The sequence below is a fragment of the Theobroma cacao genome, chromosome 9 (genome assembly GCF_000208745.1).
Source record: "Theobroma cacao cultivar B97-61/B2 chromosome 9, Criollo_cocoa_genome_V2, whole genome shotgun sequence".
Classification (NCBI taxonomy): Eukaryota; Viridiplantae; Streptophyta; class Magnoliopsida; order Malvales; family Malvaceae; genus Theobroma; species Theobroma cacao.
This window is the reverse complement of record NC_030858.1, coordinates 36,203,963-36,226,128: the sequence shown is the minus strand read 5'-3', so window position 1 is coordinate 36,226,128 and position 22,166 is coordinate 36,203,963. Positions and strand designations below refer to the sequence as shown.

Here is a 22,166-nt window from a genome sequence, read left to right as displayed (position 1 = left end):
ATTTATAATTTAGTATTAATATTTTATTAAAAGTTAGAATCAAAAGAGAGAAGGAGAGAGAAAAAATAATATTTTATATAAATAAAATTATAATTTTTTAAATTTGTAAGGAATATTTTTATTTTTATTATTTTTTGAGTTCATTCCTCAACTATGAAATAACTAATACTATTCTTATGAAATAATTATTCTTTAGACTATTTTTCAACCATACATAAGAATCAAAATGCTTTGGGAATAAAGGGGAATGGCCAACCAAACATAAGAATCAAAATTCTTTGGGAATAGAGGAGAATGGCCAACCAAACATGCCATAAGACAGAGGCAGCACTCGGCCACCAAGGCTGTCAGTAGTGTTTGTCCTTTACCATATTTGTCCTTTGCCTGTTTGAACTTTCGGCCCTAATTATTAATTTTCTTCCCTAAGGAAATTGGAGGAATCAATTATGGTTGAAAAAAAAAAAAACATTGTAAGCATTCATCAAAAATAATGAAATCAATGTCGGAATCAGAATTTTATATTCGAGAGGATGAAAATAAAAATTTTAATATTTATATGGATGAAATAATAATTTTTTTTAAAAAATAAAAAATAAAATTATAAAATTTGAGAAAACAATTATTAAATTTTAAAATTTTAGGAAGGTAGGCCCCTACTAGGTTCTAGCCCCCCTCTCTTCGGCTCTGAATGGAATGGTTCAAGTGCAAAAAGGACAAAAGGAAGACCCAGAAGAACAATTTTTTTTCTCTTTACTTAGTACAGAGAAAACAAGTGGAAAAAATGGAATTTAATATGTATAATAAATAGTAATATGAGATTTTTTTTTAATTTTTCATCTCTTGTATCACATATTTAAAAAAAATTGAAGTCTTAGCTCATTTTATTGGAACCTATCCTAGAATTTAAGATCCTGCACTAGTACCCTCATGTGTATTATTGGAGTCTCACTCATTTTTTTAGAAATAAAAATATATTTTTATTAAAAAAATTAATTTAATTAATCTTTGATAAAATATAAAAGTAATTGACATTGATTTTACAAAAAAAAAACTAACATTAAATATTTTTCTCCTTTGAATAAAATACAAAACATTTACCGTTCAGAGATTACATATAATAAAATTAAAATTTCAAAACTATGAATACGGAAAACTCAAAATTTAAAAGGAGTTTGCAAAATACCAAAAGTGTGAGATTATTGGTTAATATCATAGAAAGTTTATGAAATGCTTCAACGGTGTTACTAAAATATCAAGAATAGTAAATCAGCGGTCGATGACATAAGATCACCGTCATGATCAGACTCTTACACATGCTAATGATTGATTCCTTCCTCTACAGGGTTAGTAATGAAATACGGCCTGAAAGCCACTGGAATTGGAAACCAAGGCAAACACACGAAAAGGGACAACAAAAAGGTGGGAAAAGTTTGAATTTTCATGGCTTCGCATGGCGAATCGCAATGATTAATGAATCACGTTTTTTTTTTTAATTTGGAATTGGGAAAGAAAATTGAGACTTTTTTTACAAAAAGAAAAATTATATATTAATCAATCAGTGAAAGGTTTAAATGTTAATTATGTTTAATTTTACTTGTAAAAAGTAATTTGAGCAAAGAGCGGTGATGTCCTGATGGGGATATTGACTTGATGGTCAATTAGGATGAATTTAAAATTTTTTTTAAATGATGTCATGATTAAAGTAATAATAATAAATAAAAAATTAATATTTAAATTATATAAATTTTATTTTTCATAAAATATTTAAATGTTAATATATAAAAAATTATTTTTTAATAAATTTATTTTAATTTACAATTTTGACACTACTCTCTATAGAATTACAAAAAACTTAATGAGTTCATTAGCAATTTAGAGGGGAGGAAAAGGAGGGCTAGTAAGGCCCCCAACCCCAGTTTTAAAATATTTTAATTTTTTCTTTTTTAAAAAATGTTATAATTTTACTTTTATTTTTTAAAATTTTTTCTAATTTTACCTTTATAAATATTAAATTTTTTCTTTCATCTCAAAAAATAAAATATTTGACTCCACTATTAAGTAGTATCATTAATTATATATAATTTTAACATAAATAATATAATAAATAAAGTTTTTAATATTTTAATAAATAAGTGATGTCGTGTAGCATCGCTTGTCTTAATATATGTCGTCCTTGTGGTCAATACGATTAATTGAATCAGTTGTCCAACGTGTAATCCTGTACGGCGTGACCGAAGGTGGAAACGCACATGCGACGTCCGAATAAAGTTACTTTTCGGTTTTCTGAGTCTAATCCCGGCTGTTTGGACCCTAAATAGAAAGTTTCAACCTCAGCCCGCCATCTACTGTTGTGTACGGCTGAAATGACAACTCACTGAAAAATATGAAAATCAATTTATTTATAAATTACTTATTTTAGTATTGTGGAAATAAAATTGTAGATAGGTTAGAGAATATTTATGTTCTTATAAAGTCATTCATTAATCATGGTTATATATGTTTTATTTGTAATAAAATTATTGTATTTGCAAACCCTATTTACTATAACAATATCAAGTCACTTATGATTTCGATTAAATTCGAATGTTGTATGTAAGTCACATTAAATACAGTTGGATTTTGATTTGGTCAACCTTTTTTTAATTACAATTTTTTCGTTCTTTTAATTTTGCACACGATATATAATTACTTATGTACGAAGTCAAAGATTCATTTTTTAGGCTAAAATATTTTGAAATAATTTTATATTCAGAAGCCCAAAAAAATAAAAATAAAAAATAAAAAATTGGTAAGACCTAAGATTGTTGTGAAGACATGAGGTTAATAATCTATAGTTTGATCAAATGCAATCTAGAAAAAAAAAAAAGCATAGTGGTACGGACGCACCTGACACAGATGGCTACTCACTATAAAACAAAGTTATGTTGCTTGCAAGGGTGCACTGTCAGCAACTATCACTTCTGAAACTCCTCCAAGCAGAGCAGTTCATCTCTCTTCACTAAACTTCACTGTAATTTAGTGCAAGTTTTATTGATTTTTAACTTGAGTGTTCATCGTATATGTTTGCTAACATATAGTCCTAAACTATATGTATTGCTTTGATCTCTCCTTTCTGTAATATTTCTTCTTCTTCTTTGGTTTTACTTTATTTTTGGAGCTGGTGACAAGGAGATGCAGGAAGAAGAATAAAACGCAAGCTACTGCTCTATAAACTTGGATTAGTTCTTCAAGCTGTATCGTTCTTGTTTTTCTATAAAAGGTAATAATATTACACATATGATATATATTTTGTTTAGTTCTTTCATTTAATTGCTTGAATGAATCCTTGTAAACTAAAGGTTTGACTTAGATATATAGTCTAGCTGTGTGATATTTTTCCTTGCAAAGCTTTTAAGAATTGGGCTTGCTTCTTTTGACGCTATCAAGTTTCAGAAAAGTCAGTAGAAATGAAAAGTACTTCCCATTGTTTTTATCGTTTTATTTTATGAGGTTATACATGAAAAACCCCGGATGTAGTGACTGTTTTTTTGATCTGATTTCCTTCAAGTTTGAGTGCAGGATTTGCACGGAGCTATCAGTTTTTCTGTTTTCGGGCAATCTGTGGGGGGGGTCCTATTGTCTAGTCAAATTGGAGATTGCTTTTTTAACCCTGAAGGTATTTTTATTTACTGATAATCTTTCCCTTCCTCTCAACTGATCCAGCCCTCCAGGTTCTACTCCAGTAAATGAATCCATCTTCATACTCAACTGTAGCAGATCCTGCGGACGAAAGTAACTTCCCCAATGCTTTTTACATCACGACTCCGATTTTTACAGAGGATGCAAATGACAATACGTTCTTGTTGCAAGATTCCACAGTTGGGGCGGCTGAAAGTTCTTTCGCTGATATTCTTGCTGAAAAATATCCACTTTCAACAACTCTTCCATTTCCTATCTGTTCCGATCTCGATTGGAGCAGCTGCATCACTGTTGCTAACAACTTGGTCCAATCCGACTTTATTTGTGATCTTGCCAGGTTCGAAGTTAGCAGCATGCTATCTCCACAAGTTGAGCATGCCTTTCAGGACTATCCGCAGCCTGTTTCACAATCATTCTTCCCTGATAACAGCTTTGGTGAGGCAGTTGATGTACCAGTAATTGATCCAGTAAATAAATCATTAGTTCCGGATTTGGTTAATCAGGATTTGTGTTGTGAGAGCCTATATGATTGCCAATTCTTAGAGGGTGGGGTAAAGGAAACTCAGAAATTAATTGCATATGGTGATCATATGAGTGCTGAGGAAGAATCTCCAGTGGCAGCTGAGAGGGAGACAAGTGAGGAGATGGATCACTCATTTTGTAAAACAAGGAAGGTTGAAACTCGTCTCCAAATTTGTGGTGAGGGAGAAATTGGTCGTGAACATGGGAGAGTTGTTTGTCCTGAACAGTTTGAGCAACCTGACATGTTTAAAAATGATGTTTCTGCTGCTGCAACTGCTGATATAGCCTGGCGAAATGAAGCAAGAATGATAATGAATGCCTGTGGAGAACCAAAAAGAAACAGTGCTGGAACAAAAAAAAGGAGAAGAAGTGTTAATAAAAGAAATCTGGTCGATTTGAGAACTCTATTGATTCAGTGTGCTGAAGCTGTAGGAAGCAATGATTTCAGGAATGCAAATGATTTCCTGATGCAGATTAGGAATCACTCTTCACCTTTTGGCAATGCATCACAAAGAAAAGCCCATTACTTTGCCAAAGCCCTTGAAGCACGCTTGGCTGGCACCGGAAGTGAGGAATATGCAGCTCTTGTATCTAAACGAATTCCCACTGCTAGTGTTGAAGCCTGCAAATTGCTAATTTCAGCTTGTCCTTTCATGAAGGTATCGAATTTCTTCACAACCGAGATGATTATGAAATTAGCTAAAAAAGCAACTAGGATCCACATCATTCATTTTGGCGTTCCCTATGGTTTGAAATGGTCATCCCTTATCCAGCGTCTGTCAACAAGGCCTGGTAACCCTCCTACGCTTCGCATCACAGGGATAGACCTTCCTCAACCGGGAGTGGAGTCAGCAGGAAGAGTTGAGGAATTCGGACATTTCTTGGCAAATTGCTGTAAGCAATTCAATATCCCGTTTGAGTACAATGGCATAACGCAGAAATGGGAGAGTATCCAATTGGAGGACTTAAAGATTGCCAAAGATGAGGTGGTTGTGGTTAACTGCTTATACAGGTTGAGGCATATAGTGGATGAGATGGCCGATTTGAGCAGTCCGAGAGACACTGTTCTGAACTTGGTGAGGAAAATTAATCCTAACATTTTCATTCATGGGATTGTTAATGGGGCCTATAACGCCCCCTTCTTTGTTTCACGTTTCCGGGAGGCACTCTACTACTTCTCTACAATGTTTGACATGCTTGAAGAGATAGCACCCTCTGAAGATCAGGAGAGAATGGTTTTGGAGGAAAATATGTATGGAAAGGAAATCTTGAATGTGGTTGCATGCGAAGGTTCAGAAAGGATCGAGAGGCCAGAGACATACAAGCAGTGGCAGGTTCGTAATCTGAGAGCGGGGTTGAGGCAGCTTCCATTGAAGCAGGAGATACTGAACAGTGCAAAGGCGCACGTGAAGTTGCACTACCACAAGGACTTTTTGGTGGATGAAGACAAGAATTGGATACTACAGGGATGGAAGGGCCGAATTCTCTTCGCTCTTTCCTTTTGGAGGCCTTCCAAGGAGCCTTAAGGGGAAAACCTGTGTGCTCCTTATTGTCTATTCTATTTCCTGTTTAATTAGTTACAGCACAAAATTTTGCATGTCTGTAGCCTGACAAATCTATCAATTGCGCCCTTGTGATAAATTCTTGCTCTTCTGGTGGTTTACTCTCTGGAAAAGTAAGAATAAACTGTAATAAACCTTGTAATTGTAAAGTTAATTAAAACGATAAATACAGTATTTTCTCTTCCCTTTATTATCAGTAATTATTACAGAATCATATTCTGAAGAAATTTTTTCATGGCTGTGTACGTATATCTTCTTGATGAGTTATGATGAAGAGAGAAGAAACAAATTAACCCCATTAAATTCTTGTTGGAAAATATAGAGCATGAAGGGAATCTCATATATCCGCATGCGTTTTCTTCACGTTCTTCTCTTCTTCTTCTATATGCATGTCCCATGGCGGCTGTCAGCATTTGCATAGATTTGATTCCTGGCTTATTTTTTTTCTTGTCGTTTCTAGCCACTACGATCTCTCCCCCTCCCCTCAGATTCAGAATCCTTACATCAACCGCCCATGTGTTAAATTCCAATGGTTTGAGCTAAATCATCATGAATAAGTACAGTGTAACGTTTAATTTACCCTAACTATTGATCAGCTGATGAAGAAGACAGAAGTTTGTTTGAACCAGTCATTACTTTGATACAATATAAATTTCCAAAGAAAATGAGTCATTGATTTGCACTTCCATTATAAGATATCTTAATGATTTTCAAAAAGAATTATAACATCTTAATGGTAATTATTATCTCATTGCATAGGACAGTGAATCTATACCTAAAACTCTTCTTCTGCCATATACGTTGTATGGAAACTTATATCTCGAAGCAGAAACAATAAGAATTCGATCTAACCCAATTTGCCATAAGTTAAAAGACTTCCATATTATTTTCAAAGAAAGAAAAAACTTCCATATCATAGTTAAGGTGATCACAGGAGAGAGAGTTGAAGAGCTAATTACACTTCATTCTTCATTGCCTAAGCATGGTTAGGTCCAACATCAAAACCCTTCTACCTTACAAGCAAGGAGAGAGTTTGGATTTGTACTGCTTACGTTTCCTCGTGCATGGAAACAGAAACAAGAATTTTTTTTGTTTGGGTCGACAGAAACATGAATGATTTTCTCGGAGTGTGTTCACATTTGATTAGACTAATTCAATTAATTTGTCATTTTTCTAGAACAAATTTTCATGTATTGCTGACTTTCTATTTTGTTGACATTGGCATGGTCGGTCCTTTTTGTTTTTCTCATGTGTACTGGAAGACTCGAAAGAACTGAACGTCAACGTGCAAACAGCACTTTTAAGGTCCAACAATGATGCAATGCAGAAGGATTAATGTCTAAGGTGGGATGAATCTGCTGGTTTTGCTCCATGATGATGACACCAACACTCACTTTTCAACATATTGGCTAATACTAATAAAGCTTGATTTTCAATTATTTATGTGCTTTCAAACAGTGGAATGCCCCTTTGAATAATGATAGCAGCAAACCCCTCCTTTTTTCAAACGATAATCTTGTTGGCACTAATTTTCCATTTCGGTGGCTATAAACAATAAACTTTAAGAAACTGATATGCCATCCACATCATTTCTTCATTTAATCCACCTTTAATTTACCACCAAAAAAACATAAGAAAACCATGTTCAGTCAAGCAACAAAAACCACTATGAGTAAATCTATGACATAAGGCTTCCTCCTTTAGACACGTGGAGGGTTAAGAAAAAAAAGAAAAAGAAAAGAAGAAGAGAAGTAAAAAGAGAAAAAAAAACAACTAGAAAGAGGCTCCTGTGCAACGTACGGGTCATAATCTAGTTATTAATTAATTACAGTGTGCATTGAAGACCCCGCAAAAAGCCATGCCATTTGTCAAATGCCCATGCTTCACTGTTTTTGTATTGTGACAGTTGCTGACTGTCATGGTTAATGTCGGTCATGCACCTAATGCATGTTTTGAATTGATGTTTAAACTCTGATAGAGCATTGCAGTGTAGAAGCCCTTGCTTCAACTTTGTTTCAAAGCTTTCCATTGAACATATATACTTATGTTCAGGTATATCAGGCTTGGTTGCCTTAGTTTTCTGTTCTTCTCTGTTTTCTTGTTTTTTTTTTTTTTCATTTATGGCTGCATGCTTACTGTCATTAACCTGCTATAATTATGTTTTCACCTAGGCTATAAGTTCCCAATGTAAAAAAGGAGGAAAAGCAGAAGCTGAGGAGTGTTGTGGGTCCTCCTCTAGTAAAAAAACAAAAAAAAAAAGACTTTTGTCCTTTTTGGATGACCAAAGAATTTTCTTTTTAAGTGAGGAAAAAGTGTTGACAAAGAGGAGTAGGGAAAAAGTTCTTAGCTTGCATCAATGTGAAAGGTGATCTGTGATCAGATTTTGATAAAATTTTAGCATGTTGTTTTTGATATTGTGAGTTTCAATTTGTATGGTCAAAGTGTTTTTATTCTTTCTTATTTGTTGAGTTGTGATATCCTTTATTTAATTTTAATGTATTCTTGTTTGGTGATTTCTACTTTATTGATTGATAAAGAGTAGGAGTTCTTGTGAGATCTAGGAGTTATTGAATGATTCTGTGCTGTATTCATTGATTTTTTAGTGAATTATTTTTCTGAATTAATAAGTTTTGTGGTTTTTTCCTGTCACATGAAAAGGTCTTTTATGGTAAAAATCATATGTTTTCTTATGGTTTTATTTTGTGCATTAACTATGTCTATTGTTGAAGATATTTTTATTAATTGGATATTTGTTCCTCATAAATTCTTTCAAATGGAAAAAGCTTTCTTTTGTATAGTTGCTTCCATTATATCAATATATTTTCTCAGCAAAGAGAACTCTACTCTACTCTTCCTGACCTCGGCCTGGTTACAAAAACTACCAGAAGCCATCAACCTGACACATCTAAATAAACACAAGATGTATCCAACATATACAATTATCTTGCAAATCAACCTAAGTCTATCACGCCCAGAAAAGCCACATTCGGACATCAGTAAGAGAGGGAAACAGAACCTGTAGCTCTGTTTCCTAGTCTCACTAACGATAAAGACCATTCAATCCAACACCCACCAACTCTTACGGGCATGTAATTGGTGTGTTTTTTTTATTTTTTATTCACTTCATGGATGCAAAAACTCAACCATGGAGCACAACTCTAGAATTGCACTATCTTAAGTTATCGAGGAAATACTTCGACCATGAGATGAGTGACACATTTTTAACGAAATTGATAATTCAAGTAAGATCATTGGAGATATTTCTGTTGTTCATGCATACCGTGAAACAAACTTTTACTAAATTTGAAGTAGATAGAACCGAAATATTTTTTGCCCGGTAGTAAGGGCGGCGGTACTAGAAGGTCTTTGTTCTTGTCTAGTATTGTAATTGTTCTACTCGTTTAGTGCGGTCATGGGATGCTGAATTGGATTGTTTCATATTTTCTGGAGCTGCAACAGTTCTGCTTGTGAGGTGTTTTGACTGTTTGGTTCCATCTGGTTTTCTGATACCATGTATCAGCTTTTAATTTCACATGTATATAGTTTGAAGTAGCTAATTAGGAAGAAAGGTCTTAATCACATCACTTAATTCTGATTAAGCATTTGCTAAGGTTATGGCAGCATCAACATATCCAAGTATCCTCACGTCTAATATTAAATCAAATTTTATATTCAGTCAGTGGTAGCCTTGTGATGATGTCAAATCAATCAGATTTAAGAGATCTAACAACCCATATTATATATACTAATTAAATGGATATCCGATTAAAGAAAGACTGAAAATTTAAAGAGTATTTCATACACTATGTAAGAGACAACAGGGTGGTGATCAAACTTTTTAGCAGAGGATAGTGTAAACAATTTTTTGCTTCAACTAATCTTGTATTTGTGCAGCGTAATGATAAGAGTTTATACATCCAATAATGAACTGAATATTACCTTCTATGCTTAGAAATTTGCTATCAAAAGATGCAAGACAATGAAATTAGATACTCTTGGAATTATCACATTTTATTTTACTCGCAGTTAATGTAGCTCGTCTTTGCCAGGCGGCTGGTGATTTGGTCTTACCTTGGACTTTTAAAGAAGGTTTCAACATTTTTTAATGCAAAAATCAGAGGCCTGACAGCTATCTGCATTCATTCGATGCATTTGCTTCCTTAACTATAGCTTTCTGTAAGGTAGCTTGAATTCATTGCTTCTCATCCTTTTGATCTACTGTCAAGTTTCTTCCTATGTAGATACCGTATTCAGGAGTAAGTCTTTGCCAATTCTTTCTTTGTTTCATGAAAGGTTGGTTTCATTCTGTAAAAGAAACTTTTATGCTTCTTTGCTAGAAGTTACAAACTTCAATTTGGGTATTTCAATATTAGGTTTGCCTGTCGACGATGGATACCCTTCTCCCAAACAATGGCTCAGAAGTAGTCTTTTTAAATCAGAATCCTGTTAATGGATCCAATCCTAATAACATATTGGTGGATCCAGCCAAATCAAACCATCCTGGCCATGTAGCTTCATCTGTAGGTTCGAACTCATCAGATGGAGATTCTCCATACGGTAGTGACAACCTTGATTTTTCCAACGCTGTGTTAAAGTTCATAAATGATGTGCTTATGGAAGAAGATGTGGAGGGTAGACCCTGCATGTTGCAGGACTGTTTAGCTCTCCAAGCTGCGGAGAAATCTTTCTATGATGTTCTAGTTCAGAAATATCCCCCTTTACCTGATCATTTCTATCAAGAAGTTGATGTAGACAACGAGTGCCCATATGATCCCCTTATCTGCAGCAACAGAGCTGATGGCAATGATAGCCAGGCTGCTGCTAACAATATGGTGGAATCAAGCTGGAATTATCATCAACATGGCTTGGATTCCCCATTGATGCAAAGTTCTAGTAATTACTCTACTGAACTTACCTCATTTTTACCACGTTTATGTGGTGAGATACTACGTTCTGAGCCTGTGGAGAGTTACACATTTAAGCTACCAGAGCTACAGAAAGGGGTGGCAGGCAGGGAAGCAGAGAAGGAAGTGTGGAAGCACATTTCAAACAGATCAATGGGAAGGAAAAATCATCCACGGGAATTTGAGGATTCCTTGGAAGGAAGGAGGAACAGTAAGCAATTTGCGTTAATTACTGAAGAAGACTCGTCTGAGGAACACATGTTCGATGAGGTTTTCCTTGTTAAGGGTGGGAATGTGTCATGTCCTCTTTATGAAGCCTCACAAAATAGAGCAAACAGGAAGTTGCAAGATAACGGACAGGTGAAAGCGGATAGCGGTAGAAAAAGCCGTGTAAAGAAACAGGGGAATGGAAAGGAAATGGTGGATTTGTGGAGTCTCCTAAATCAATGCGCACAAGCTGTGGCCATCTATGACCAAAGAGCTGCAACTGAGCTACTCGGTAAGATTAGGCGACACTCTTCTCCTTTTGGAGATGGAACTGAGAGGCTGGCTCATTACTTTGCCAATGGTCTAGAGGTACGCTTGAATGGCACCGGGGCACCGCTGTATACCCCAATTCCAAGAAATGGCACTTTGGCTTCTGATATCATAAAAGCCTATATCTTATATGTTTCAGCATGCCCTTTCAGGAGGATATCAAATTTGTTTGCCAATCGAAACATTGCAAAGCTAGCAGAAAAGGCAACAACAGTCCACCTTATTGATTTCGGCATTTCCTATGGTTTTCAATGGCCCTGCCTTATTCAGCGTCTCTCAACAAGGCGTGGTGGGCCTCCTAAGCTTCGCATATCGGGAATTGATTTTCCCCAACCAGGGTTAAGGCCTGCGGAAAGAATTGAAGCAACAGGCCGTCGTTTAAGAAGATGCTGTGAGAATGTTGATGTCCCATTTGAGTACAACTCCATAGCGAAGAGATGGGAATTTGTCCGAGTTGAGGATCTAAAGATCGAAAGAGATGAGTTGATTGTTGTTAATTGTATGTACAGGCTAAGGAATCTGCCTGATGACTCAGTGGTATTAAACAGTCCAAGGAACATTGTTCTGAAGTTAATCAAGAGAATTAATCCAGATCTTTTCATCCATGGAGTTGTTAATGGTAGTTACAATGTCCCATTCTTTGTCACACGGTTTCGAGAGGCGTTCTTCCACTTCTCAGCAATATTTGACATCCTGGAGGCTAACGTACCTCGTGAAGATCCAGACAGATTGCTGCTTGAAAGAGAAATGTTTGGAAGGGATGCTATGAATGTTATTGCATATGAGGGGCTGGAGAGAATTGACAGACCAGAAACGTACAAGCAGTGGCAGTTCAGGAACCAGAAAGCTGGGTTCAGGCAGCTTCCTTTAGACGAAAAGATATTGAATCGGGCACGGACAGTGATGAAATCAAACTACCACGAGGATTTTGCTATTGAGGTCGACGGCCAGTGGATTCTTCAAGGATGGAAGGGGAGAGTAATCCATGCTCTTTCTTGCTGGAAACCTGTCCAGGAGTGACAGGGTCTCCTGTCTCTAATAAGTAACATGACAAATGAGCTAGGTCCAATTCTGTTCATAGTTTTTGCTAATCTAAAAGCAAAGCACTACTCTGCTTAGCTCTTAATATGTTAATTCATTCCTTTCTAATATAAATGAAATTTTCTCTACCATGGAAATCTATGCCGTGAAAGTAAAATAGCCTATCAGACAAAAAAAAACCCAAAAAATTGCTTCCAGGCAAGAAAAGAACATGTAATACCTCATTCGTGATAGAAGGCACTGACGTCCTGTTTCTGTTTCTCTAGGAATCCTGGAAACCCGGCCTGGCACCTACCCTTTATAGGTCACCTCTTCCAAAATAGATTTGGATGCTTCTCCATGCCAAATCTGTTTGATTAATAAGCAGTTCAGGTTATTTAAATACGATTTAATCAGAACAAAATTTTTCTTTCACATTTATCGCCTACCTTTCTTGCTTAAGAACATTCAAAGAAGGGGAATAAGAAGGGCGCTTCCCTGGCCCTTTTGCCTAGAAACGAAATGAGAACTTCATTAAACTTCATTTCTAATCTGTTCCAATGAACATTACCGTCTTATTAATGTCAAATGAACAATACAGCTTAGACCAAAATTCCTCTAGAGTCAAGAAAATCTGTTTCAATTTAGAACATGCTTCACAACAGACTCTAGAACCTTGCTAAGTTTCCAAGCCAAATATAGACAGTGTAGGCAATTTTTCTTGTTACTTAGAAAAATTGGAAACGTTCAAGCCACAGACACGCGGTTCATGTCATGACTCGTGAGTTGCACCATTCTAGAATCCACTTATCAGATAAGTAATCAAGCCCATATTCAGCAGCAGTTTTCTCTCTCTAAGATCCTGCAAGGAATTTGCAGTGAAGCTAGTCAGCATCTCTGAAGAGCATCCAAGATAAGTGGGGAAAAAGAAGACACTGTGCGCTTCCCCATAGTAAATAGAATAGCCCCTTTTCCCACCCTCAACATTAATTCAAGTTACTCCTTAGGCTATGGTACATTATTGCAAAGAAACGCCTAGATGAAGTATTAGGAAGCTAAAAACAAAATGGAAAATCCAAAAGAAGTGATGGGGGAATCCAATTATTATTATAATTATAAGAAAAAAGTCTCAGCATCTCAGGAAATGCAAGAGAAACTTCCCCTTCAGGTGAGGTGGAATGAATCTGGTCTGTATAAAAGATCTGTTTCGTGGATTAGTTTAATTAAATTTAAAAATTGGATTAAGATTCTTGTTGGTCCTTTCAGTTTATTGAGCTTTGACCCAGCCCCATCTGTCAAAGGCATAATTATTTGGGGTTATTTTTCCTTGCTCGGAGGCTATAAACAAACGTTAATGCCTTTCCCTGTCAGCTCTAGTCCGGTCGTCAAACTACAATCCAATGCAGCGTTGGTTGATGATTGGGTGCGTAGAAAAGAAGAAAGGGAAAAAAATACAAACGTGAAACAGAGTTAATCAGATTCACTGAATCGGCCTTGGAATTGAATTGTCCTTTTTTTCTAGTTTGATTGAAAACAAATTAAGGAGGAATTAGTGAGCCACATCGATTGAAGTGTAGAACAGGTCAATGTCAATTGCCCAACCTCATTGTTAACTTTTTAGCCCATTTTACTCCACTTGTCGACTTTAAGCGTCGAGCGAAATTAGAATACAGCCAGCAATGAGATGGGACGGTAAAAAGCTTAGAGATAGCACTGAATCTAAGCCTTTTTGGCAATAATTGAGCAACCAGAATCTATTCTTACTCATGAGCAAATTGAAATCTCTTGCTTCTCTCTTATGCACGCCTTGATGTAAAAGCAGCCAATATGCCTCCACTCTTTTCATTACATCTTGTTGTTAAAGTTTCGAATGGGAATTGACAAGGAGCAACTACAATTTACTTATATTATTCAAATGTTCGAAGCATTAAGATTATTATCTTCTCTCAAAAAAATTAACTTAATAAGATATTCAATATTATTTTTTATAAATTTTATCAAATTCGATGTGTGATGAAATATCCTACTTGCTTCTTTTGAAATTCTTGATGTCACGTTCTACACTTCCGATGACATTGTTGCTGCTGTCAACAACCTTGCTTACCTCCTTTCTAAAGGTGATTGACATGGATCAAGTCTAGATTGGATCGACTCTCATATCATTTTACCACAGACTATTAACAACTTTTTAAAAAATTAACTTAATAAGGTATACCATACTCATAAGTTTATCAAGATTTTTTCACTTGTTTAATGTGAAATTGAAATATCTTATCTATTTTTCTTGAAATGCTTAAAATGATATTAAATGTTCTTAAAGCACACTATATAAATTTAAAATTATAAATACCCAATTTTGGTTAATTATTATTTTTTAAAATACTCTTTACAGAAAAATTACATCAAGGGTGTTTCAAGCGCAGAAACACCCAGAGGCATTCTAAATGCAGAAGCATCAAAGGGTGTTCCGTGGAAGCGCCTAGGTGTTCCAAGTGCAGAAGCGCTCAAGGGTGTTCCAAGTACATATATGCCCAGAGGAGTTCCAAGTCCATAAATGCCCAAAGGTGTTCCAAGTGTATAAACCCAAAGACGTTCCAAGCACAGAAGTGCCCCGGGCGTTCCAAACATAAAAGCACCCAAAGAGCTTACAAGCACAGAAGTACACAAGAACAAACATAGAATAGCTATTTGTACGGGAAAGTGAAAGTAACTCAAAATAAGTGACAGTATTCATGAATTACCTTCATATTTGGGATGTTCTAGAGAGTTTGACTTGATAACTCAGATATGAAAATAGTTTAGAGGACTTCCTCTTAACCTTTCATTGAAGTAAATGTGCTTTACCCTTTTCTCTTTCCTTACTTCTTAAAAATACATGTGAAGTACTTTCGAATGCTACTACCCCATTTATCCAGAACTTACGCCCACTACCTAATTACATGATCATTCTTTTAATATCTTGTAAATCGTTCTTTAATTGTTTTTTCATGACAAACACGTTATCCCATTATTGAACGTGCTCTCCTAAACAACTCCTAAGAAAGTGTTCCTACTCAGTATAAATATGAGAACTTGAAAGGTAAGAAGGGATTTTTTTTTAGAGACACTCAGCAGAGATTACTTTGAAAAGCTCTCTCTAATATTCCTCCAAGCATTTTTTCTTTTCAACTTTTTCAATTGTCGTTAGCCGTCACCTCTTCCACCTTTTCTCATCCATCACCACCTGCCACCCAAAGCCACTTCAAGAACTGCTCCAGTTTTCCTCTCTGTCTCCTTTTAACGCATCTCGATTCACTCATTACAACATGTTATTTCTCCTTAACCAAAAAGATCTTTTACAAAATCATCTATCTAATTCACTCACATATAAATATTTATATATTCATAATACTGTTACATTGTTTTAAGATTTTGATGAACACGTTTCTTGGGAATTATGGTAGTAGGACACCTATCAAAATACTAGTATCAGAGAGAAAATCCCTTGTCACCATAGAAATGTAAAGGAGAACCCTACCCGAGGTTCGATACAAAGAAGAAAGACAGGGGAGAGGTGCCCGTGGCTTCAGGTGATAGGTCCACAGCGGTCTTAGGTAACTGAAGAATAATAAAATAATTTTTGGGAGAAAAATAAAAAAAGGCAACCAGTTATATGTTAGTTTTTCTTATCTCATATTTAGCATCACGGGATGTTTTCCTGAAAGTTACTTTTAACTTTATCACGTATCAAAGTAATTTCGTTGATTTTATATTTAATAGGAAAAGAACAAAGAAATCTACATCGGGTCATTGTCATGGGACACAACGTGCCACCTCTGACCCACGTTCACGATGCCCAGACAACTTTGCGTTCCCCACTTGGTCAAATCTCTTGCGCATTAAGCAACTTTTGTTTCAAGAAGTCAATATGATTATAAGTTTCCTCCTTGACTCCAGGGGCACTAAAATCTGTCTCAAAACGGTGAGTACAAGTTGGCGGCTGCCCTGTCATGACTGTACTTTCCCAGAAGGTTCGTTCTGAATGCTCGACAGCTTGACCTTTTTAAGGAAAGAGCATCTTCAGGTTTTTTTCTTGAAACTATGGAATTATCCAGGTTCTTTGCTTAGCTCCTTTGACTACTCTTTCGTTTCGGTGTTGGTTGGTTCGTTCAATTCTTTCATTTATATCTCTTCAATTACTGTCCAGTCCATTAAATTCTTCTTACCGATCTTTGAAATATTCATTTTCTCTTCTAGTTTTCCTCAGGATTCTTGGCAATCGACAGGAGGGTAGGTCGGATTTTTAGGTTTTTCTGATCCAATTTCAGTCGGGTCTTGTTGTATCAGATAGGTTTCCAACTTTCTATGGATACCCTTTTCCAAGATTTTCCTAGTTCCATGTATGGGTTCAAATTTGATCATGGTTCAGTACCGGTGTATTCAAATCACAACCTTGTTAATGGGTTTAAAGAGAGCCCTGAGCGAATGGTTCCAAATCCACCTTCCCTTCCGACTAGTCCAGACTCTCCTGTTGATTCAGCTTCATCATCAGGCGTGAGTTCAGACGGACATCCTCTCGACAATATTCCTTTTGCCAATGAAATGCTCAAATACATCAATGAGATGCTAATGGAAGAAGACATAGATGAAAAGACCTGTATGTTGCAGGATTGCTTAGCTCTCCAAGCTGCTGAAAAATCCTTCTATGAAGCCCTTGGCCACGAGTATCCACTTTCAGCCGATCCTCTCTCTCTATGTACCGGTCAAAATGGTTACTACCTAGATGATAATCTCACCGAGAGATCAAGTACTGGTAGCAGTAACAGATATACTACTGCCACCAGCTTGGTTGAGTCGAGTGGGAAATATAGTCCAGGTGAAGTCAAGTCCTCCTACATTCAAACTTCTCTTATTGATTCTCTTGAAAGAACCTCTTTAGTGCCAGATTTACAAAGAGAGACCACGTTAGAGTCTCTTAGGCACTTCAGAACAGGGATTGGAGAAGCAAGTAAGTCCTCTCTCAATGGTGATAAGGCGCTTTTGGCTCCAGAAAGCAACCTATCAAGGCCTTCAGTTTCTGATGGAAGGTATCAATCACCATCAGGATCAAGGGGAAGGAAAAATTATCAGCGTGAGGACGATGATTATTTGGAAGAAGGTAGGAGCAACAAGCAATCTGCAATTTCTCTTGAAGATTCAGAGCAATCAGATATGTTCGACGATGTACTGCTCTGCAAAGGTGAAAATGATTACTCTCCAAGATGTTCTTTCAATGGGAACTCGCAGCTAAAAGGGTCTAACGGTGGAACAACACGCAAAAAGAAAAACGGCAAGAAAAGTGAAGTGGTGGATTTGTGGAGTCTCCTTACTCAATGTGCACAAGCTGTGACCATCAATGACCAAAGGACTGCGAATGAGCTGCTGAAACAGATAAGTCAGCACTCTTCTGCTTCTGGAGATGGAACCCAAAGATTGGCACATTACTTTGCTAATGCCCTTAAGACGCGTTTGGCTGGCAATGGGGCACCATCGTATTTACCTCTGCTAAGCAACAGGACCTCGGCTGCCGACGTCCTAAAAGCTTACGGAGTTTATGTTTTAGCTTGCCCCTTCAAGAAAATGTCAAATTTTTACGCAAATAAAAAGATAATGGAAGTGGCAGAAAAGGCAACGACGCTCCATATCGTTGATTTTGGTATTTGTTATGGCTTTCAATGGCCGTGCCTCATCCAGCGTCTCTCAGCAAGGGCTAATGGACCTCCCAAGCTTCGTATTACCGGTATCGAGTTTCCACAACCAGGTTTCCGACCTGCAGAAAGGGTGGAAGAGACGGGGCGTCGCTTGAAAAGGTATTGTGAGAGATTCCAGGTCCCATTTGAGTACAACGTGATAGCTAAGAAATGGGAAACCATCCAACTTGAGGAACTGAAGATTGATAAAGATGAAGTGGTCGTCGTCAACTGCATGTATCGGCTAAAGAACCTCCCAGATGACACAGTGGCGCCAACCAGTGCGAGGGACACTGTTCTGAAATTGATCAGAAGCATCAATCCTCAATTATTCATCCATGGGGCCGCGAACGGAACATATAACGCACCCTTCTTCGTCACAAGGTTCCGAGAGGCTCTCTTCCATTTCTCTGCTCAGTTCGATATATTTGAAGCCAATGTTTCTCGGGAAGATCCGCAGAGGATGATGTTTGAGAAAGAGGTGATTGGGAGGGACATTATGAATGTGATTGCATGCGAGGGTACTGAGAGGGTTGAAAGGCCAGAGACATACAAGCAATGGCAGTCTAGGACTAAGAGGGCAGGGTTCAAGCAGGTTCCATTGGATCAGGAACTCCTGAAGAAAGTGACGAATATGGTGCGATCAAGTTATCACAGGGATTTTGTTGTAGATGTGGATGGCCGCTGGATGCTGCAGGGATGGAAGGGCAGAGTTATTTATGCCCTTACATGTTGGAAGCCTGTCCGGAATTAACTGTGATGGCGAGTAATGGTTCCGCAGATTAGTTTCCCTAGTTATTTTGTTCCGAAGCCCGATCACATTATTCAGTAGGCTTACCATTCTATTTTGTATAGTTGTAAAATATCAACCCCTAGAAGCAAAGGTTGGATGTGTGTTATAGCTCTTAACTCTTAATTCTAATGTGCTATTTTAAATGAAATCAATTGCATTCAAAACAAGCAGGTAGGTAGGTAACAAATCCTTTTCTTTTCTTTCTTTCCCTTTCCGTATGGAGTGGGGAAGTGTCTTTCCAGGGATCGACTAGAAGGCTGTCTCGACAGGCTGTGTTTTAGATAAGCATACAACAAAAGGAACCTGGAAATAAAATTCGCAATTTTGAGGAAACCCATTACAATTCTCACTGTAACCTGCCGTGGCAGTTCTTTTAGCTTCACCAGTTCTCTGATTACATGCATCATTATCAGATGCAGGTATGATGGAGATGAGATGACAATCTTTTTGCGATCATTATTCATGGATCAGAAATACACTCAGCACCAAAGGGAAGTGAAGGGTGCAACTACACTACTTCATGCACCGGTTAGATACTGTCCAAACTCAAGCTCCCAAAGTGAGGGAAAGATGATATGAGAGGGCTCACAGTATTTCAAATAATTGAAATTACTAAAAGATGGAAACCAAATAACTATCATATAGCCATATGTGTTGGACTGAAGACATTGTACTGGCACCACAAATAATTTACTTATTGTTTGGTGTTTCTTAGCACACAGGTATTCTCGAGAGCAAATTCAGCACAAGCAGACAAACAGCTCCAAGCTCATTCAAGCTGTTTGAGCATTGTAAATCAAATTCTTGGCTTCTTCTTGAGTAAATCAACTTAAACTGCTTCACAAGAGTCTCATGCTTAACATGCAGTAGTGAACGGGGGGAGAGAAAGAAAGTAAATTAACTTAAACAATTTGAGAAGTTAAGAAAGCTGAGCTTCAAGAATATGACAACAAGGTTTACATATTTAATTATAGGAACCTGGACGTAAGTATTAATGGACTCACAGAACATAATTTTCCTAATTATAATCACCTCTTAGACTTTGGTGGCCTGAGAAGTTTCCAGTCCAGCTTCTCACGCTTTGACTGCTTTTGGGAGGAGGCTTTACTGCTGCTTGGTGACGATTGAACTCCATGACCATTTTTTGGTGATTTATTTGGATACTCAGGTTCAGAAACTACGTCAGACTGTTTTCTTTTAAGGTCTCCATTACCTTCGTATTTATATGTGCTGACCTTCGAGCAGTCAGCTCCTTCAGATTCAGATCTGTTTTCACTGTCACAATCCAAGGGCAAAAAGTAAGATTAAATGTATGCATATTTTGCAGACATGTGCTCAATTCAACTTACCCTACCATCTGAAGTAAAGCTACAGAAGACTAGCATTTCCAACTTAACATGCCTATATATCTTCCATTGACTAAATGTTTCCTTTCAAGAGTTAATCATTTTGATTAAAATTTTTCATTTCTTAAGACAAGAATTTATGAATTCCAGCGCAAAGTGCATAATAATCGTCAAAAACTTTCAGGAAATTAACGGAACATTAACACAAGACCTGTTAAAATTTAAAAAAACATACCCACCTAGACAAAGTTCTTCCACCAGAGGCATCCGGCTGACACACATTTGATGCATCTTCATTCAGTTTCTGCCAAGACAAGGCTTTTACATGAGGGCAGATGCCACGAGAGAAGCACAGAAGGTGAATAGTCATTGGGAAAAATTCTTAGGTCACTTGACCTTTATACTCACATCAATAGAAGGATTGAAACTTTGAAATGACATCCGTCCTACAATTGCTCCTGGATGGGGATCCCCTTCCATAATAACCACACTGAATGTATGCAAATACAGAATTGGAATTAAACAAATTAAAATTAGGAAAAAATCAGAAACAAGTGAGCAGATCTCACAAGTGGTTGCATCCTATAAAATCCATTTATCAGGGATCCCTTCTTTTGTTTTCTATTTTAAATCTACACAAATAATTCTGCTTTCTGCAGATTGGGGGGGAATCAAGATTGACCACCAAATACTGGAGGCATTGCAATGATCAGCATCCCTACTAGATTGGCAATATGCTGCTAGCCCCCTATATTACCATTTGAACACTAAAAAAGCCCCATCCCTATTTCAATGATCAGCATTGCAAGAATCTTCAATTCTGAGGAAACAAAAACACATTGGCCATTCTTCCCTCTGACCTTAAAGCATAAGTTCATTTATATATAAAGTATGACCTAGTCGTATCCTTGTCCTCCTGTGTGTAATCATACGATCATATTGGATGCAGCCTAACGTCAAAGGCTCATTGCATATAGTAACTGAAAGAAGAATACTTAATACACTAAACAGATTTAAGATAATTAAAAAAAAAAGGTGGGATTTTTGTACCATTTTCTAGTAATAGTATTACTCCCTTCAGGATTAACCTCTTCTTCTTTCTTAACTTTCTCCTCTCTCTGAGCTGCCCTTTGCATGAACTATTATTGCATTAAATAAATAAAGCCCATATAAGTTAATGACTCGAAATTTTTCAACTTGGAAAAAAAAATAATCAACAAAATAAAGGAATGCCAGATGAATCAACACAAGGCCTAGTTCAAATCTCAAGTAGCTATATAAGAAACTCAAGAATCTCCATAATCACAAAAAAGAATTATTACTACAAATTCAAAGGAAAATCAACAAAACGATAAATACCCAGATAAGTTAAAGCAAAAAACAGCTCAAATATCAAGTTGGTATAACAAAAATTCAAGCCAAAAAGAAAAAAAACTTGAACGAAAGAATAAGCTTCGTTCTGTTGGTTTACCTTCAAGCCCCTCAAAGTACTGGAGAGCTCTCGCTTCGCCATTTTAGCCGCCGAATTTTCCTCCAAGATTAAATAAAGAGCTTTGAAGCTATGAAGTAAAAATAATTAAATTATTAATTTTTGTTAAATTTCTCTTTTTTCTGTCGTTGCAGTGTTGTGAGAGGGAAACAGAACAAGGGAAAACGAGGGTTTAGGGGAGGACGATTTTGTTTTGTTTTCCTAAAAGAGTTTGATTTAGGGCTGCCAATTGCATTTTCTTAGGCTGACTTGAATTGAAACTTAAGGTCTACAGCCCAAGTGGGCCCAAAAGCTAGGCCCACTCAGCCCTGCCATTGCAATTGCAAATTGCATACATATTTTCTTTTTACCATCAATTTTACCTACACTTTTTAAATAATGAATGTGAATAAATAAATTAATTTTAAATTAAAAATATTTTCATAATTTTATTAGGTACGCTAATAGTTTAATCTTTACGAAATTAAAAGTTATTCATAGTGTACTAGGCAAAAAAAATTTTATAAAATTTCTAGTTGGTCAAGGTCACTCATTAAGCTGAAATTCCATATGATACCAATGCTTATTATATTTTAATTAAATATTTTTTTGAGATTTAATCATTTTT

The 22,166-nt window shown here is 36.5% G+C and overlaps 4 protein-coding genes across 5 annotated transcripts; 3 read left to right on the top strand and 1 right to left on the bottom strand.

Moving 5' to 3' along the window:
- LOC18590667 (scarecrow-like protein 9) lies at window positions 3,726-5,726 on the top strand. Its single transcript, XM_018126941.1, has one exon. It carries the CDS (start codon window positions 3,726-3,728, stop codon window positions 5,724-5,726), a length of 2,001 nt encoding a protein of 666 aa, XP_017982430.1.
- LOC18590666 (scarecrow-like protein 30) lies at window positions 9,891-12,372 on the top strand. Its single transcript, XM_018126734.1, has one exon. It carries the CDS (start codon window positions 10,151-10,153, stop codon window positions 12,221-12,223), a length of 2,073 nt encoding a protein of 690 aa, XP_017982223.1. The 5' UTR covers window positions 9,891-10,150; the 3' UTR covers window positions 12,224-12,372.
- On the top strand, window positions 16,166-18,888 carry LOC18590664 (scarecrow-like protein 14). Of its 2 annotated transcripts, none has more exons than XM_018127920.1 (2): window positions 16,166-16,317; window positions 16,460-18,888. In XM_018127920.1, exon 2 carries the CDS (start codon window positions 16,568-16,570, stop codon window positions 18,683-18,685), a length of 2,118 nt encoding a protein of 705 aa, XP_017983409.1. In that variant the 5' UTR covers window positions 16,166-16,317; window positions 16,460-16,567; the 3' UTR covers window positions 18,686-18,888. The 2 variants fall into 2 exon arrangements, with proteins under 2 accessions (XP_017983409.1, XP_017983408.1); XM_018127919.1 differs by having other exon boundaries at window positions 16,295-16,361.
- On the bottom strand, window positions 19,396-21,792 carry LOC18590663. The gene is made up of 5 exons (XM_018127921.1): window positions 21,542-21,792; window positions 21,121-21,209; window positions 20,479-20,560; window positions 20,310-20,374; window positions 19,396-19,999 (listed from the first exon to the last, which is right to left on the bottom strand). The coding sequence occupies exons 1-5, from the start codon at window positions 21,581-21,583 to the stop codon at window positions 19,753-19,755; spliced, it is 525 nt and encodes a 174-aa protein (XP_017983410.1). The 5' UTR covers window positions 21,584-21,792; the 3' UTR covers window positions 19,396-19,752.